Here is a 20,587-nt window from a genome sequence, read left to right as displayed (position 1 = left end):
GCAGGAGTAGGCCATTCAAGCCGTTCGAGCGAACACCGCCATTCAATGTGATCATGGCTGATCATCCCCAATCAGTACCCCGTTCCTGCCTTCTCCCCATATCCCCTGACTCCGCTATCTTTAAGAGCCCTATCTAGCTCTCTCTTTCTTGAAAGTATCCAGAGAACCGGCCTCCACCGCCCACTGAGGCAGTGAATTCCACAGACTCACAACTCTCTGTGAGAAAAAGTGTTTCCTCGTCTCCATTCTAAATAGCTTACCCCTTATTCTTAAACTGTGGCCCCTGGTTCTCGACTCCCCAATATCGGGAACATGTTTCCTGCCTCTATTGTGTCCAAACCCTTAATAATCTTATATGTTTCAATAAGATACCCTCTCATCCTTCTAAACTCCATAGTATACAAGCCCAGCCACTCCATTCTCTCCGCATATGACAGTCCCGCCATCCCGGAAATTAACCTTGTAAACCTACGCTGCACTCCCTCAATAGCAAGAATGTCCTTCCTCAATTAGGGGACCAAAACTGCACACAATACTCCAGGTGTGGTCTCACTAGGACCCTGTACAATTGCAAAAGGACCTCTTTGCTCCTATACTCAACTCCTCTTGTTATAAAGGTACAGCAGACTTTCTTCACTGCCTGCTGTACCTGCATGCTTACTTTAATTGAATGATGAACAAGGACCCCCCCCCCCCCCAGATCCCGTTGTACTTCCCCTTTTCCCAACTTAACACCATTTAGATAGTAATCTGCCTTCCTGTTTTTGCTACCAAAGTGGATAACCTCACATTTATCCACATTAAACTTCATCTGCCATGCATCTGCCCACTCACCCAACCTGTCCAAGTCACCCTGCATTCTCATAGCATCCTCCACACAGTTCACACTGCCATCCCGCTTTGTGTCATCTGCAAATTTGCTAATGTTACTTTGAATCCTTCATCTAAATCATTGATGTATATTGTAAATAGCTGCGGTCCCAGCACCGAGCCTTGCGGTACCCCGCTAGTCACTGCCTGCCATTCTGAAAGGGGCCCGTTAATCCCTACTCTTTGTTACCTGTCTGCCAACCAATTTTCTATCCATGTCAACACCCAATACCCTAATTTTGCCCACTAATTTCCTATGTGGGACCTTATCAAATACTTTCTGAAAGTCCAGGTACATTACATCCACTGGCTCTCCCTTGTCCATTTTCCTAGTTACATCATCAAAAATCCCAGAAGATTAGTCAAGCATGATTTCCCCTTCGTAAATCCATGCTGACTCAGAACGATCCTGTTACTGCTATCCAAATGTGCTGCTATTTCATCTTTTATAATTGACTCCAGCATCTCCCCCACCACCGATGTCAGGCTAACTGGTCTATAATTCCCTGTTTTCTCTCTCCCGCCTTTCTTAAAAATTGGGATAACATTAGCTACCCTTCAATCCACAGAAACTGATCCTGAATCTATAGAACATTGGAAAATTATCACCAATGCATCCACGATTTCTAGAGCCACTTCCCTAAGTACCCTGGGATGCAGACAATCAGGCCCTGGGGATTTATCCGCCTTTAGTCCCATCAGTCTACCCAACACTATTTCCTGCCTAATGTGGATTTCCTTCAGTTCCTCCGTCACTCCAGATCCTCTGGCCACTAGTATATCAGGAACACATGTTTGTGTCCTCCTTAGTGAAGATGGATCCAAAGTACCTGTTCAACTCATCTGCCATTTCCTTGTTCCCCATAATAAATTCACCTTTTTCAGAATTCAAGGGTCCAACTTTGGTCTTAACTAATTTTTTTTCTCTTCATGTACCTAAAGAAGCTTTTACTATCCTCCATAATATTCTTGGCTAGCTTACCTTCGTACCTCATCTTTTATCCCCGTATTGCCTTGTTTGTTTCTCAATGAACACAAATGCATTTTGGTGTCTAACTCCCAAGCAAAATATACATTATCTTAATTTTCCACACAATTTGGAATTAAAAAGGACATTGACACTTTATGTTTAAAAGGAATAAACTGCATTTGATTCTCTCTTGTCAAAGTCCATAACTAGACAAAAGAATGCAATTTTACTGCATTGACTGATTGCCACTGTTTCAGAATAACGTAAACTGCACCCACATAGTTTTGCAAGTGTTGCATTCTGTCCTATAGCAAGAATCTAAAGGGATTCTACATTCTCAACATCCAGATGGTGTGAGCTCATAGGCAATAAAGCATAAAGAATTGCAGTTATGATGCCTTCTCTTTAGGAAGGCAATACTTACTGGCTGCCACCCAAGAAGATCAAATAGTGACTACTAGACAACAGATCACTGAAAGGCAAAAACACAAAGGTGATGTTTTGGATCAGGATCTTTAAAGTATCCTAATCCGAAGCGTCACCTATCTATATCCTCTAGAATTACTCAAGCATTTTGTGTTTTTGTAAACCAGCACCTGCAGTTCCACGTGTCTTTATTGAAAGGCAACACGGACAATCCACGATCAAACTACTGATCCCAACGTAGATTCCACACATGCATCTATACAGAGAAAATCATGCTGCCACTTGAAATTTGATACAATGCACCATTGGCATGCTGAAACAATCTTTCTGCTCCATAGATTATAGCAGCCCTCCAGAGCTCCAAGAGCAGGTATGAACAATCACAGGGTCTGCAGCATGCCAGGAAGTAAGGATCAGTAAAATGCCAGTGATGGAAGGGAAAGGTTGATGGCTGTGAATGGTCTGTGAGCTCAACTCCAGCGCCCCTCGGAGAGCTGCCTAAAGTTTTACAATCATGTTCGGGAAGATATATACAAGTGGGACATAGCGATTCCAGTGCATTGAAATGGAGGGGCGGTTACAGAGTGTAGCAGCTCAAGTGGTGCAGGAGGGAGGACAAGACGGCCACTGGAGTGCCTACGTTTGATCAGTAAGCAGCCCACGGCAGTGAGCAGCCCACAGCAACGGCACAGAGCGACGGCAGCCATGATAGGCAAGGTCAGCATCACGCTGGGTGTTGCCAGAATACCGGGCCTTAAAGTTACCAAAGTGAGTAAGTAAGAAATGCTTATCTCCTGAGACCAAGATCATATTTTCAGACACTTGAGACTTGCTAAATGTAAGATGGTGCTGGAATATGTGGTTCCCAGAAGAGGACCTGCTATTGTTTCACTCATTATTTGTGTATGATTGTACACAGGTATGCATGTTGTGAGTGGATAGCATACAAAATAAAAATTTTCACTGTATCTCAGTACACGTGACAACGATAAACTAAACTAAATTCTACACGGCATGAGAGAGCAGCACTTACCACCAGCAATAGGCAAGCAGCAGGATAAGAAACAGAGAAAGGAAGAGGCAACATTATTACCTCTCTCTACTTGGGCTGTAGTATAGTCCAAGTGCAACACCAGTAACAGTGATTCATGATTCCTCACCATAACCGTATCTCCCTCCATCTTCAAACATCACAGTGATGGCTTGGCAAAAGTACAAAAATGAAAATCACTTCAAAATAAACACCACAAAACAAATTTATAGTTTAAATTACAATTTATTGCACTCAGAATTCAACCAAGCACCCACGAGCATTCCTTTATATATATACTAGAGCAAGTGGGATCCGTTGGGTCCTGTCCCCTCAACGCGCAGTTGTGGGGGGGGGGGGGGCGGCCTGCAGCGCCACACACACACTAACCACCCCCCCCCCCCCCACACACACACACACCCACACACACTAACTACCCCACACACACACACACACTAACCTCCCTCCTTGATATTGTATTTATATTATTCATTGGCCCCATTTAACCCATCCCCGCCCTATTCGCTGACGCATAGCCCCCAACTCGCGGGGGGGGGGGGGGGGGGGTAGAGAGAGAGGGGGTAGAGACAGAGAGAGTGGGGCAGAGACAGAGAGAGGAGCAGGATGTCAGATGACACTGACATTCACAGTAGGGCGAACTCGTGTATATATTTTATTTACAGTAGTAACAGGAGTAATGGTGTTCTTAAACAGCTATTCATAATGAATGGCATCCAAGTCCAAGAAGCAGAAGATATTTTAGGAGTCTTGACATGTCCGCCACTATTTGACATGACCTGAGATACTAGTATTCAAATGCGTCAAAAAAAAAGATTTGCATACAGGATCCAGTTTGATACGACACACTTCCTTGGAGCTTACCCCTTGTTGTTCCTCTGGTTGTAATGACTACTTTTCTGGTCTGCAGCTACATCTGTTAACCACGCTTATTAGAGCATGGTTTAGATGTTTGATCTGCGAGTCTGAGACACTAGGAATGAGCGATATGCAGCAAGGGTAGCACAGGTGCGGAGGACCTTGTTTGAGGCTCAGTTGAGGGGTGTGTAAGTTGCATCCATCCTGACGTGCAATAGAGTAAAATTTCAGTGCAGAATGAAACCTCAAGGGGGAACAAACTCCACATGTTGCTAAGCAAGCACCTCTGAGTAAATATTTATTGCCATATTTCCTTGAAATTCAATCAACTTTCTTTATCATCATGAGTTCACAATTTGCATGAACAGCCAAGATTCGGGAAGCTCAGGACCGATGCACTTTACTTTAGGCATAAATGTGTGTTGTATTCTAATCGAGCAATTGAAATACAATTGTTGACAACTGCCGCGAAGGTTGCGAGCACGTAACCTAATGTGCTGGAGTAAAATGTGGAAGTTTGAGGTTTAAGACAGTATCCGCTAATCCGCTCAATTTCACTAGTTTAATCTACACCCATACCCAAACCAACGTAGTCCTGCAAATAAAAATTGAGCCCATGGACATGTATTATTATTCAGCACAATAAAATCAATTGTGATATTCTTATCAACTATATCGCGTATTTAACTTAATGTATCATGCTAAAGTCGAAGTTGTTGACATCAAAAATGTTCCAGCAGAAGTATAAATTCCTTAGGAAACTGAACTTTGGCAAACTGAAAGAAAACATGTCGCCAATGGATAAATCCCACTCGAAATCACATCAACTTGACACATTTAAATAACAATTTAGCAGAGATTACAAGCTTAACATTTTAAAGAGGCTGTTGGATTAATAAAGCTATACTTTTATTTATATTTTGTGTCTACATATTTAACGGGTTGGATTGGGTATTCTTCTTCTTGCGTATGGCATGCACAACCTAAAGTCGTAGATCAAGGAGGGACATCCAGGCCAGGACAGCATCAGTTACTAGGTGCATGGCTTTGATGCCGCCAGGGAAAAGCCTCAGTGGGCAGTCATTCACGATGTGTGGGATGGTCTGGTCTGGTCTGGATGTCTGCAGTTGCAAGCAGGGCTGTCTGTCATCCCCCACATATGCAGGTGATGGGCTGTTCTTGCATGGAGGGTGCGGATTCTGTTCAGGGTTAGCTGTTGCTTGCGATGGAGGTCAAAACCCGGTGGTTTCACTGTGGGGTCTGTGATGACCTCTCCGTTGTTGGTGTTGGCATCTTTCCAGGCTCTGCACCACTTAGTCTTCGAGTCAAAGTCTTCCAGGGAGTTATCGGAAGACCAGAAGGGTTTGCGGGACTTCAGGCGCATGTTGGGCAGATTGTTCAAGTCAGCATGGATGGGAAGGTCAGGGTTAGCCTCGATGGAGCACCAATCTTTCAACATTCCTCTCCCTTCTGCGTATGCTGGGAGGGGCAATATGAGAGAGGACAGGGAGCCACTGCAAAGGTGTTGATTTCAGCGTCCCTGTGATGACCCTCATTGCAGAGTTAAGGACAGTGTCAACTCGTTTGATGTGGCAGCTATTAGCTCAAGCTGTTGAGCAAAACTCGACTGTTGAGTAGACTAGGGCTAGGCTTGTGGTACGGACGGTGTGTGCATTGGATCCACAGCTGTTGCCTGCAACTTTCCTGATGATGTTGACCCTTGCTTTCAGTTTATCAGCCATCCTCTTCAGGTGTTCGCGATAGGTAAGGGTGCGATCCAGGGTGACTTGGGGAATTCTTCATTATTCACCCTCTTACCACAAAAGGGCACTCGGAGCTTTGCATTGGCGAATCGAATGCTGAGGTGAAAGGCAGTGACAGTTGTCTTAGATGGGTTACAATTGGGTATTGTAAATATATGATAACATTGCCTGGAAGATATGTATTACCTGATTCATCTATTTCAAGGTGCAGCAGAAGATTTTAATGATTAAGTGGATAAATATATTACTTACAATGTCTTCTGTTCTGCGCACATCGGGCTAGCTATGCTTTGGTTTCCAGTTTTTGATTTCAGCTGTGTTGTGGCTCCCTGCTCCTGAATGTTCAAGAGAGAATTACATTTAGCTCTTTGGGCTAAAGGAATTAAGGGATATGGGGGAAAAGCAGGAACCGGGTACTAATTTTAGATGATCAGCCATGATCATATTGAATGGCGGTGCTGGCTCGAAGGGCTGAATGGCCTACTCCTGCTATTTTTTAATGTTTCTATGTATCCCTGCCCCATTCCTCGTGACGATCCATTCACACATCTGACCCCATTCTCTGCAATTCTTTGGCTAGTAGGTGGCTGCATTTAAAGTTGTAGGCTGCATTGAAAGCTGTATGCTGCATTTAAAGTGTCTAGATCCACCACTGACTCACGAGCCCTGCAATGAAAAACACTGATTTACACAAGAGCAAAGCTAAGGTTCTGGTAAGTTTGAGACTTCATTTGTGGAGTCCCAGTCTAGTGCTCCACTGTGAACATCTAGTTGTTCCTTGTGGACCCAATGATGGTTGCAAGCAGGACAATTCATTTGAAATGTTATAGTGATTTTGAAATGGTTGTTATCATTCTTTACTTTATAGTAAGATTATTTTCAATCAGCTGGTGCCGAAATGCACAATTTGTGTTCCAGAGAACTATGTTGAAGAAATAGATGCCCTAATGCACAATTTTAGCATTAAATAATGGGTTAACTACCATTCTGTAATAAATATATTATATCACATCTAGAAATTTTATTAATATGCAAATATATAAGAAACAGTCAACTTTTAGGGATTTAAACATTATTTTGACATCAGCACTTATTATGATGTGTGGTTGTACATGTTCAATTGTAATGTTGATTTAAGGAACAAAATCTCCCATGCTGCCTCCCCAACGTGATATACTGAACGATTTCAAAACACAAACTCCAGCACTTGGAACACCTAACAAATGCTTCTGTCCCTGGCACCAGGGAGGCAATGTATCTTTTGGGAGTCTTGTTTACAGCCTGTCGGGTCCCATTATGAAAGAATCAGCTGCCACTGTAGCCCGCCTGGGCATTTTCTCCTCTGCTGCCCAGCGGAGCCGCTCATGCCACAAGAAATGTCTCTGTTGATGGATTCCCTGAGAGGCCATCTCATACACCCCAACACTATTTCAAAAATGATATGCCTGTTTGAGATGGTGATGATCATAGGGGACAGTGATGGTACCTGCCTACACCTACTGCTCTTTCTAATGGTCACCCATTGTCTTTCTGCCTGTGGTCAGCCTGTGAACAGCTTGCGAAATATGCTGCATATTAGGTTCCCAGCATCGTGGATACTTCATAGTGAATCCACCCGCAACAGTGCTGCATGATGATCTGTTAGGAGCTGCAGCTGGACATACTTCCCCCACACCTGATTACTAGGGATATGAGAAGTGTCCCTGATTTCCGAGATTATACAGGAGCATAACCATGGCCCTGAGTTTTTTTGCCATAATCTTGGATCGCCACTTCTTATAATTTGGCGTACAAAACCAGTGACCTTTCTAGGCTTTAAACACTAGCAACTACGCTAGTAATTTTTCCTTGGTTTTAATATTAAACAATTGCACTCTAAAATCACTGCAAGAATTAAGGACAGGAGGAGAATACCCACCTAATTGAGACTCATCAATCACCCTCTTCCCCAAAGCCCCTCACTCACCAAAGTCTACACTCGGTGATTACTGTACTCTGGGATCAACTGTGGGATTGATTTTGATGGTCTTGAAACCTATTTCCCCACCACATTTCACTTTTCCCAAACAACCTTTTTGTACTCTTATTCAAAAACTAAGGTACTTTAAGGATGACTCATTATTATTTGGTCATTGTTTCAGCGATGCTTCTGAATCCATTTATGGAATTACATATATTTTGTACTTTACTCAAAAATAGAGCGATTAAAAATAACTCAAGTAGGTCTAACTATTTAAATTTATGTCCTTTAGATGATTGAACTGGCATTATCCCAGAATTAATACTTCACTCCACAAACATATCATCCAAAAACCTTTAGCTCCATGATAAAGTGAAAATAAGGCAAAGGAGCACCCTGGATGCATTCCAGCACATTTCAAAAATGGACAGATTTTGTATAGACTAGCTTCTTGAATTCATATTTCTTGATAGAATTATATAACATTTGGAGGAAAGCATTGGATTTGAGTTTTAGGATAATATAAAAACTTGCAGGTATAAAACAACACTGTGTTAGAAAAATATTTCCAAGGTCTTTTCCGAAAAGGCATAATGTAACAAAAATTAGGTTCTAAAATCTTTAAAGATATTTTGGGGATTTAGCATCTAAAGAACTGAATGTTTGTCATTGATCATAAGGAAAATGAAACGATGGCGCGTGAAAGACTATTGACAACAAAAATAGAACACTGAGAGGGTTGCATGGAAGTAAATCAGGGAACTCAAGTAGAGCATGAGTTATTAAAGTTGGTTATGAAGAATCAGTAAATGTAGATGGTTGGTTAGTAAGTTTTCAAATGACTCCAAAAAATGGTGGAATTGCAGACAGTGAGGAGGCCAGTCAAAGTATTCAACAGCTTATATAGATTTGCTACAGAAATGGGTGGAGAAATGGCAGATGGAGTTTAATTTGAGCATATATGAGGTGTTGCCCTTTGGGTGGTCAAATGTAAAGGATAAGCATATAGTTAATGGCAAGACCTTTAATAGCATTGATGTACAGAAAGGGTCCAAGTTCATAGCTCCCTGATACTGGCAACACATATAGATAGAGTGGTGGAGAAGCCTAGGGTATGCTTGCCTTCATCAGTTGGGGAATTGAGTATTAAGAGATTTCTGATGAGTAATAGATCAACTAGTGAATGAGTAGGAAATGCAAACATCTCCACTTTATATGGAATAGAGATGGTGGTTTATTTAAAATATGTTTATTAGCTCTAATATTATTCTACATTATATGGATTCACATTTCCATGAGTATACTGTTTGGGTTTTTCATAACTCATCCAGATATACATTAGAAATTCTTAACATTGGAGTAGACAGATACAATAATTTTGCCAAACAAGGAAATTTGATCTCTGAGACCATGTCTGAAAGCTAACTTAAAGAAGGTTTTGTTTTAAAGGATAGCCCCTCAGTCCACTTCCAAAACCATGATGCAAGCAGGGGGGCCAGAAATGGCAAGTCTCTGCGCTGAAAGATTTTACTTCCTACGTCAAAAAGGAAGCGGCATAAGAATGGATAAATGTTCATGTGTTTAAAATGACCTGATAGTTGATTTAAAAAAATTGTAATGTTAGTTTACTCCTTTTGACCAAAGGCTTGGTGGAAATTTTGAGAAACCAGTGCAGAATTTTCTGTGAGCTGTGGTGTTTCTTCAAGATTCACTCACAGTGATGTGACCACTTCTCAACTGTTTGATTTTGCTGTTTTGATACTGTGACAGGTTGACTCAGTTGGAAGTATTAATAATTTTATTTCTATACCAATACTGAATTGATTCAGCAAGTATTCATGCAGTGTGCTTTTAAAAATATTGCTAATACCTAACTTTCTGATATACCTTTCAGTTATTTTCTGCTGGAAAAATTGCAGGAACCCAAATTGGCTATATGAAATCCAAATACATGTCATTGCATGAGACTTTAAAAAGGTAAGGACTTCTTCAATTGATCAACTGATTATTGCTAATCAATGAATGTTCAGATTTATATGGCATGGAAATAAGCTCTTTGGTCCAACTTTCCAAGCTTGTCTGTTTGGCCCATATTCTTCTAAACCTTTCCTATCCATGTACCTGTCCAAATGTATTTTAAAAGTCACTAAAGTAGGTGGTGTTGTAGATAGTGAAGATGGTTGTCAAAAATTGCAGCAGGTGTGCTGAGGAATGGTTGATGGAATTAAATACAAAAAAATATGAGGTGAAACAAGGTCAGGACCTACATGGTGAATGGTAAGGCTCTGGGAAGTGTTGTAGAGCAGAGGGATCGAGGATTGCAGGTATAAAGTTCCTTGAAAGTAGCATCACAGGTAGATGGGGTGGTCAATTAGGCTTTGGGCATATTGGCCTTCATCGGTGAGAGTATTGAGTATAGAAGGTAGGAGATCATGTTACAGTTGCATAAGACATTTGGGAACGCCGTATTTAGAGAATTGTGTCCCGTTTTGGTCACCAGGTTATAGGAAAGGTGTTGTCAAACGGGTAATGGTGCAGAGGAGATTTACAATGATATTGCCAGAACTCGACGGCCTGAGCGATAGGGAGAGGTTGAGCGGGCTAGGACTTTATTCCTTGGAGTGCAGGAGGATGTGTACAAAATCATGAAAGGAATAGATCGGATAAATGCACCAAATCTTTTGCCCAGAGTATGGGAGTCGGGAACCAGAGAACATAGGTGTACGGTGAGGGGGAAAGGTTTAATAGGAGCCTGAGGGGTCATTTTTTTTACACAAAGGGTGGTGGATATATGAAACGAGCTGCAAGAGGAGGCACTTGACGCAGGTACTATCATAACATTTAAGAGACTTTTAGACAGAGTCGGGGAATGGAGAACTAGAGGATATGTGTTTAAGGTGAGAGAGGAAAGATTTAATAGGAACCTGAGGGGTAACTTTTTACACAGAGTGCTGAGGCAGGTACTGTCGCAACGTTTAAGAAACATTTAGACAGGTACATGGATAGGATCGGTTTAGAGGTTTATGGACCAAGTGTGGGTAGGTGGCACTATATAAATGTGGCATGTTGGTCGGCCTTGGCAAGTTGGTCTGAAGCGCCTGTTTCCATGCTGTATGACCATGATTCTCTAATTGTTGTTATTGTACCAGTCCTATAGACTTCCTCTGGTACGTCATTCCAAATACCCACTGCTCTCTGTCTGCAAAAGATTGCTTCTCGGATTTGTATTAAATCTTTCTCTTCTCACCTTAAACCTATACCATCTATTCTTGATTCCCCTACTCTGCGCAAACTACTGTGCACATTCACCCTATTGCTAATCACCCCTTATAATTTTATACACCTCTATAAAATCACCATTCAGTCTCCTGTGCTCCAAGGAATAAAGTTTTAACTTACCCAACCTATACCTATAGATCAGGCCATCGAGTGTTGGCAACATCTTCATAAATCTGCTCTGCACTCTTTCCAGCTTAATGGAACCTTTCCTATAGCAGATTGGCCAAAACTGAGCACTGTACTCCAAACGCAGTCTTGTACAATTGTAATAGAACGGCAATAAAGAGGAACTTCGTAACGTTGATACCCATTGCCTTGATTAATGAAGGCCAATGTGCCAAAAATCACCTTCACCTACCTGTGACGCCACTTTCAGGAACTAGGCACTAGTACTCCTAGATTACTTTGCTCTGTAACACTCCCCATGGCCTTACTGTTCGCTGGTCAGATTCCCACCCTTGTTTGTCTTCCCAAAATGCAACACCTCACACGTATTTGAATTAAACCATGTTTACATTCCCCACTATATTTGCCCAGCTAATTAAGATCCTGCTATATTACTTGATAACCTTCTTCATTGTCTATGATACCACCGATTATGGTGTCATCTGTCGCTTGGATTATGTTAAATGTAGGGTGTTTGAGTCTCCTTGGTGACTTACATATGCAAACAAACATTTTGAAATACTTTAATTAATAAGGGATTACCTAGAGTGAGGTCATTTGGGATATGAGAAGAAAATCTTTGCTGGTAAGTGTAATATCTATAACAAGTGTTTGCCAGCATATCTCTGTAAGAAAGAACTGCAGATGCTGGAAAAATCGAAGGTAGAATAAAATGCTGGAGAAACTCAGAGGGTGAGGCAGCATCTATGGAGCGAAGGAATAGGTGACGTTTCGGATCGAGACCGTTTTACAGACTGATGTGGGGGTGGGTGCGGGAAGAAGAAAGGAAGAGGCGGAGACAGTAGGCTGTGCGAGAGCTGGGAAGGGGAGGGGAAGGAGGGAGAAAGCAAGGACTACCTGAAATTGGAGAAGTCAAAGTTCATACCACTGGGGTGTAAACTACCCAAGCAAAATATGAGGTGCTGCTCCTCCAATTTGCGGTGGGACTCACTCTGGCCATGGAGGAGGCCCAGGACAGAAAGGTCGGATTCGGAATGGGAAGGGGAGTTGAAGTGCTGAGCCACCGGGAGATCAGGTTGGTTAATGCGAACTGTGTGGAGGTGTTGGGCGAAGCATTCGCCAAGACTGCGCTTGGTCTCACCGATGTAGAGCTGTTGGCACCTAGAACAGCGGATGCAATAAATGAGGTTGGAGGAGGTGCAGGTGAACGTCTGCCGCAACCTGAAACGTCACCTATTCCTTTGCTCCATAGATGCTGCCTCACCCGCTGAGTTTCTCCAGCATTTTTGTCTGCCAGCATATCTCTTTGTTAGTTACAAAAGGCATCTGGCTCTTCGGCTTGTTTTAATTTGTTTTGGCTAATATCAACTGATCACAATAGTGAGTCAGCACCCACTCTGATTTATCTAAGCAGTTGAATGACAGTTTGGCCCATCCCCTCATAGATTGATGTATGTGCTATCAGGATCCTGGGCAAAAATCTCTGACCAATCAGACCATTTTGCCGTACACCTGTGCTCTGTCCACTACAGCCATCTGGAGCTACCGGTTGCAAGCTATTTTCATCAGTCTTCCCATTCCCACACCAATCATGACCTTCTCCACTGGCAGGATGAGCTAACGCAACCTGGAGGATCAGCATTTCATACACTGCCTGGATATTATATAGCCTGACAACATGAGCATTGAATTCTCTGATTTCAGTTAATATGCTCCCTCTCTGACCCTTTCTTGGTTCCATGATTCACCTTCCTTTTGTATCATATTTCATCATCTGCAGCCTTTGTTATCTCCACCTTTCACCTCCCAGCCTATGCCGCTACTTCAACCTTCCCTCCTCAACCTCATTCCATCTGCTAGGCAGCTACTCCTCACTTGGACTCACCCATTGCTTGCCATCTTACGCCCCACCCAGCTCCACTCACATTTTTACATCTGCTACCTATCTTCTATTCTTTCAGTCCAGATGAAGTGTCTCCACTCAAAATATTGAACATGTACTTTCCTCCATAGTTGCTGGTTGACCAGCTGAGTTCCTCCAGCAAATCGTTTGTTGAACAATATCAAGTAATTTGCTTGAATATGTTGCCTTTCTGTGTTCTTTGTGCATTACAAGTGACTTATAAGACCGGGAAAAAATATTTTATGCTTTCAGGACACAGGAATCTGAGATTAAGTTAATGAAGGATATTAAGTTTTTTACTGCTGAATTGGAGTACCAAAGGCAGGAGCTGGAAAAAGGTGAACAGTTTCCTGAATGCTATGATACGGAAGTCAACAAACTAAGACAGCAGCTGCTTCATTTTCAGAATGACCTTAATCAGATACAAGAGCGTATTGCTCAACAGAAGAACAGAGCTATTTAGTAAGAATCTATATTTTCCATCCTGTTCTATTTAATGACATTATGCTCAACATTTGCTTTGTTATTGATGATAAGTCTTCCATATATAATTTTGATGAAAGATCTGTCATAAAAAATAAATATTTATAACTATGTTCATGTATTTGCAAACATGGCGGTAAATTGGGATTAACTGAGATTAAATAGGTGTAACATGACCATGATTCCTATATCTGACGTATCAACTAACTAGCTTGAACTTGGGTAAGGTCAGGTACATGTTCATGATGATTCCAGTTCTGCCCGATCATATAATGAAGATAAGGAATAATTGGTTAAAAAGAGGGAAAGATAGAGAGAAGCAGGCACTGCATGAGTGAGAGAGAAAGGCAAAGATGAGCAAACAACATGTTAATGGCCAGGAGGGAGCAGGTCAGGAAAAATTAACAGTAGTTTGGGTTTGGTTCGGAACTACATTGACCACAGTTGGGTTTGGTTCACACTGGGTTCCAATTTTATTCCTAATTAGATCATAATCCTCCCTGGATTGTCCCTCAGGGTCAAGGATGATTTGCTTCTACGACAGTTCTGTGGGTTCTGTGGTGACCATTGATCATAAGTGGGATCTGTAGAAACTGCAACGTGAAGTAGATTGAAGCATGATGGGGAGGATGGGTGAGTGGGTTGTTTGCAATGTTGTATGCTCTTTCTGCTGTTTGTATTTGCACTCCACTTACTTCCATTGGAGAAACACTAACTACCTGCAATCTTCGCGGATGCTTTTCTGCAGGTTTGAGTAACTTGAGCCAGGGATTCATGTGCTGATGAAGATTTTATAGTTTTTCAAGGAGGATTTGCGGTTCTTGAAATGCTATCTCTGTTCTTTTAGAACTTTGCTCCTGATTGATCTTGGAGTACAATTTTGGTATGTCTTTAATTTTGGTATGTCTTTCAAGCTGGTTTTCTGCTCAGAGTCTAGATGCTGGGGAAATTAGCCAGGGAGAGGATACTATCTTGCTAGTGTATTTTGTGGATTATTCAAAGGCAGTGGTAGTAGTACTTCACCAATACAGGTAGATCTGCTATAATGTGAGAGTTGCATTCCTATGAAACCTTACTTTATAGAACATCGCATTATAAAAATAAATTGTGTTAATGTGGAAAAAGGAGGTTGGGGGCTAGGGAGTTTCACTCTCGCAATAACAAAGTACAAAATAACAAAGTACAAATATCTTCTTAATAGCTGTGTTTAGTTTAGTCAAAAAGAACCACGCCGACCAAATTTTACTTGCGGAAAATTTTTCAACATGCTGAAAAAAATTCCGCAACCTAGCTGAGGCCACGAGTATTTGGAAACTTCCCTTGAGCATGAAGGAGAGTTTCAGCAACCTCATAGGACCTCCTAGGACCGTGTGTCGACCATGCTGCGAGTTTGAAGGTGGAAGACACTCTTCTAAACTCGCAGATTAGGTCACGCAAGTAGGACAGCCCCTTTACTAATCTGGAACCTATCAATCTCCACTTTAGAAATACCCATGACTTGTCCTCCACAACTGTCTATGGCAATTAGTTCCACAGATTCACCACCCTCTGACTAAGGACATTTCCTTTCTAAAGGTATGTCCTTTTATTCTGAGGCTGTGCCCTCTGGTCCAAGACTCTCTCACTAGTGGAAACATCCTCTCCATATCCACTCTATCCAAGCCTTTCACTATTCAGTAAGTTTCAATGAGGTCCCGCACAAGAGTCAATAGAATTGATTGCATGTCAAGTTGAATCGACACATGCCATTAACCGAATGTATTCTTAAAAGACAATGATGCGTGATTACTGTAGGGAGATTACATGGAAACATAAGATCATAAGAGATAGAAGCAGAATGAGGCCATTAAATGATTGCTCCATTCAATTAACCAGCTGATAATAACATTCTGTTACCTAAGACTACCCTCCTCATTATCAACACCACCAGTTTGTGTCATCTGCAAAATTATTAATCATATCAGCTCCAATTTTTTCTCCGTCATTAATGTATATGACAAATAAGAAGGCTCTCGACACCGATTCTTGTTGTACACCAGTGGTCACAGGCTTCACATCACAAAAGTAACCACCATCAAAAAACACTCTTATCACCAATCAAGTTTGGGTCAAATTTCCCAACTTGCCTTGGATCCCATGGGCTCGAACATTTTTCTCAGGCACTTAATTTTCAGAGGGCTTACTGAATGAAGCTCCCTGAAATCTGCAACTACAATGTCTTTCCCCCCCATTTGAAACAGATGAGAAGTATTCTTTTAAAACCTCACTCACATCCTCTGGTTTCATGCACAGATCTTATATGGGACCCACTGTTTTCCTCATTATCATCTTACCCTTAATTTACTGAGATTTTTCCTTAATCTTATCTGCCATTGATGGTCTCTCTTCGTCCTCCTCGTGTTTTTAATTAAGTATCTTTCTGAGTGTCTATGCTCTTGAAAGGCCTTGCCTGAATTAATTATTCTATACCTGCCATATGCTTGTTATTGTTTTCTTTATCAAATCCACAATATCTTCTGTCATTCATGATTCACTAGATTTGAATTTATTTATTTTCACCCGTGCAAGAACACATTGGCCCTAAACTTGCACCCTGAACTGAACTGACAAGGATGTTGGATTGTTCAGGTTCAGGTGCATTGGACAGCTGTTTGCATACATCCCACTTCCTCAAAAGTGGTCCCTGTTACACAAAAATCTAAATCTACATCACCCTTTAGCTATATTTTCATCCTGCCACTCCTCTACTCACTGGAAAGTGATACTGGAAGTTAACCAGCAGTTACAACCTTGGTGGTCCTATTCTTTAATCTGTGAGCTAGTTGTCTAAATTCTTGATGTCGGCCCTCCTCTCTCTTTTTACCTATGTCATTAGTATCTATCAATCAATCAACCTTTATTGTCATCTTGCAAAGCAACAATTGTACAGTGCAAAATGAGAAGACGTTTCCCAGGGAATACCGGAGCATCGCACATAAAACTTAAACATTTCACACATAATAACAGTAAAAACAATCCAGTCCCTGATGAAACAGTATAAATAATTAAAAGCAGGTTAAACAGCAACATTAAAATACAGTAAAAACAGTCAAATCTACATAATCTACCTATGTAGATTATGTAGGTTTTAGTGATCTGTTATCCAAACCACCTCCACCCCAAATACTCGTTTGCTTCTATTTTTCTGCATCATCTAATCTCCTATTCAATTGTGTCTAGATTTATCATCTTCCCTATATCTTGAGTCTTTGCCATGATGAAAATCTTTTGCTACTAACCACAACCAATTTCTGTTTATTGTCTTAATCATTCATAATCTTTTCCTATGATTGGCAACACATTTGCATTTAATTATCTTGTTTAATTGATTTGTTTATAGAATGTAGTTATTTTTAATATTTCGTCAACATTCTCTCCAAGCTCTTCCATCTTCTTTCCTTATCATTCTCTCATGGATAGAATGTTAAATTCACCACCCAGTCAGAAATTCCTCTTCTTCTGTGGTTACATCTGTTTCCAGCAATTGGAACTTGGCAATAAATCTGATAAATGAAACCCTTTCAAAAACTAATATGCATAGGGGTAAACAAAAAGGAATTTCTTATAACGCAGAAAAAACACATTTGTTAGAAATTGTAATGAAGTCAAAGAAAGGTCAAAATATTGGACTGATTTCAAGTTACAGATTTTAGCCAATATGCAGCTTCCATGTTTCTAGGCAGCAGATGTTATGACTTGTTTGTAAAATATTTAGCTCACAGTGAATATACAGCAATTGCTGAGTTAATATATTACGAAGTTATGGATGACATACTCACTATATCAAAGGCTTTCTGGAGGGTGAAACATTCAGCATACTGAGAGCATGCATTAAATAGGCATAACAACCACAATATTAGCAAGAGCCAAACCTGATGTAAATGTTTCAGTTAATTGTCACACTGGTGGGTATACATGCACAGTGTATAACAATACACCAACTTGAAGGGGAAGGGAAATTCAATGGCTGCAAAGGGAAGATTCATTTTGTAAATAATTTATTTGAATAATTGCCATAAATTGGTATTGGCATTGGTTTATTACTTTGTACCGAGATACAGTGAAAAACTTTGTTCTGTGTTCACGCAAATCATACCATACACAAGTACATCAGGTAGTGCAAAACAGAAAGTAAGCAGAATGCAAAAAATAATGTTCCAGCCCCAGAGAAAATGCAGATAATGCAGAAGAATGAGTGGGGACCTAATTGAAACATACAGAATAATGTAAGGCTTGGATGGAGTGGATGTGGAGAAATGTTTCCACTAGTGGGACAGTCTCGGACTGGAGGTCATAGCCACGGAATTAAAGGACGTTCTTTTTGGAAGGAGATGAGAAGAAATTTCTTTAGTCAGAGGGTGGTGAATCTGTGGAATTATTTGCCACAGAAGGCTGTGAAGGCCAACTCAGTGGATATTTTTAAGGCAAAGATAGATAGATTCCTGATTAATACAGGTGTCAGAGGTTATGGGAGAAGGCAGGAAAATGGGGTTAGGAGGCAGAGATAGATCAGCCATGATTGAATGGCAGAGTAGACTTGATGGGCCGAATGGCCTAATTCTACTCATATTCCTTATGACCTTATAAAACAAAGTACCAGAGTCACAACAAGGTGGATTGGAAATTTGGGAATTCATCCTTAACATGTAATAATAATAATAATAAATTTTATTTATGGGCGCCTTTCAAGAGTCTCAAGGACACCTTACAAAATTTAGCAAATAGAGTAAAAACATGTAAGCGGAATGAAATAAATAGTAAAGACATCACCAGTACACAAATTAAAGACAGAATTCAATCCAAAGACAAAAATCAAAAACACAATATGAAGAGAGAGCAGCTCTCTTCAATGAACATGTGAGGTTCATTGAAGAGCCTGATAACAGTGGGGAAGATTTTCTTAAATCTGGTGTTACACACTTTCAAACTTTTGTGTCTTCAACCTGATGGGGAGGGTGGAGGGGGCTTGTTTGCATGATGGACTCACCTGCATTCACAACTCGGTTAAGGTAGTAACTGCAATATTGTGTCCGTAGACTCTTGATTTTATGGATCCTTGAGCTGGCAGTGTCTAGGAAGAGGGGACCAGGGTTTTAATAGGTTTGCAGCAGTGAATAAAGCAGGACGAGTTCTCAAAAGAACAATAGCAGCCATTAACTATATGTGACACCTGGAGCATCAGCAACGATAAGGCTCTGCTTGTCAACCTTGCATCACCTTCCCATAATCACAGGACAATCACATATAATCAAAGTGTTACTTGTCATTGAACTTCCTACAGCTGACTTTCAAAGATTTCAAAGGTCTTTTATTGTCATATGTACCATTAAGGTACAGTGATATGCGAATTACCATACAGCCATTACGAAAAAAAAGCAACAAGACACACAACTACATAAAGGTTAATATAAACATCCACCACAGCTGATCCCCCCCATTCCTCACTGATGGAAGGCAAAAAATTCCAACTTCTTCCGCTGTATTCTCCCGCGTCCGTTGGGGTAATCGAAGCTCCCACAGACAGCGGTCGAAGCCCCCGTGTCGGGGCGGTTGGAGCCCCTGCGTCGGGGCAGTCAAAGGCCCACGTCGAGGCGGTCGAAACTCTTACAGCTTGGAGTTTCTGAAGTCGGTCCCTGACCAAAGACTTCTAGCTCCGTGATTTTAAGTACCCACGGTTGGAGCTCTGAGAGAGATCCCTGGCAAAGGGATCGCGGGCTCCGTAGTGTTAAAGTCCGCGGTGGAGCTCTCAAAAGTCGGTCTGCAGCAAAGGCCGCCAACTCCTCGATGTAGGCCGCTGTGCGTTCAGAGATTAAATACGAAAAAAAGTTGCATCTCTGTTGAGGTAAGAGATTAGAAAACGTTTCTCCCATCCCCCACACCCCCCACACCCCCCACATCCCCCACATAAAACAAGCTAAAGAACACTAAAACCATACATTTAACACATACTATTAAAACACAAAGGAAGGGACAGACAGACTGTTGGTTTGTATCCAATACATTCCTTTTAATTAGTTTAATTACACCTCCTCTTTTACTTTCATCCAGGGACTCCAGCAGTCCTTACATGCACCTTTTCAAACTTCGTCCACTGCACTCAAGTGCTTCCAATGTGGCGTCCTTTACATCGGTGATAAAGCGTAGACAATGTCATGGCTTGGTTGGATTTTCCAGTTGTTAACTAATGTAATTCCACTCCCACACCAACCTTTCTGGCAATGCAGGAGGCCACAGGCAAACTGGAGGAACAGCACCCCGTATTCCACAGGTAGCTTAGGATAGAAGGATCTTGGAAGGCCAGGCTGACGTCATCACTGCTGGATCCCATTTCTTTCACTGGACACCAACTTGCTTGTGATTTCCACTTTCCAACCACCTTGCGATTCATGCTTGTGATTTCCACTTTCCAACCACCATTTGGAAAAATAGGTTTCTACACAATTCACAATCAGATGAATGAGTTACTAGTAATTATTTTTACATTTACGCCTTTAGTTCTTGTCTCCCCCACAATAATTACTGTAGCAAGAACTTGATTTTCATATGCCGCTTTCAACATAACAAAATGTCTTAAGGTGTTTCACAGCAATATTATCAAATAAGTTTTGAACAAGTCCATAGAAGGTGATATTAGGGTAAATATCTAAAAGGTTGGTTAAAGCAATCATTGTTACATAATGTGTTAAAGAGACAGAAAAGCATAGAAGAAGATTTCCAGAACTAAGATTCTGGCTAGCTGAGGGCACAGACGTTTAGTAATGAAATAATTTAATTTACGGATGAACTGGAGAAGTAGCTCTGGGGGTTTTAGGGTGGGAAGAAATGACAGAAATATGGATTTGAAGCGAGCGTGTTTGCTCTT

At 41.3% G+C, this 20,587-nt stretch overlaps 1 protein-coding gene across 1 annotated transcript in view; it reads left to right on the top strand.

The window, feature by feature from the left end:
* ccdc146 (coiled-coil domain containing 146) overlaps nucleotides 1–20,587 on the top strand; it is a 104,387-nt gene that overhangs the window by 20,563 nt on the left and 63,237 nt on the right. The window contains exons 3-4 of the mRNA XM_033039860.1: nucleotides 9,790–9,872; nucleotides 13,456–13,665. Of these exons, the coding sequence (XP_032895751.1) occupies nucleotides 9,790–9,872; nucleotides 13,456–13,665 (293 nt within the window). The remainder of the gene's footprint in view (nucleotides 1–9,789; nucleotides 9,873–13,455; nucleotides 13,666–20,587) is intronic.

This window comes from Amblyraja radiata, chromosome 21 (genome assembly GCF_010909765.2).
Source record: "Amblyraja radiata isolate CabotCenter1 chromosome 21, sAmbRad1.1.pri, whole genome shotgun sequence".
In the NCBI taxonomy this organism is placed as follows: Eukaryota; Metazoa; Chordata; class Chondrichthyes; order Rajiformes; family Rajidae; genus Amblyraja; species Amblyraja radiata.
The sequence above is the reverse complement of the archived record's forward strand: the minus strand, read 5'-3'. Positions and strand labels throughout refer to the sequence as shown.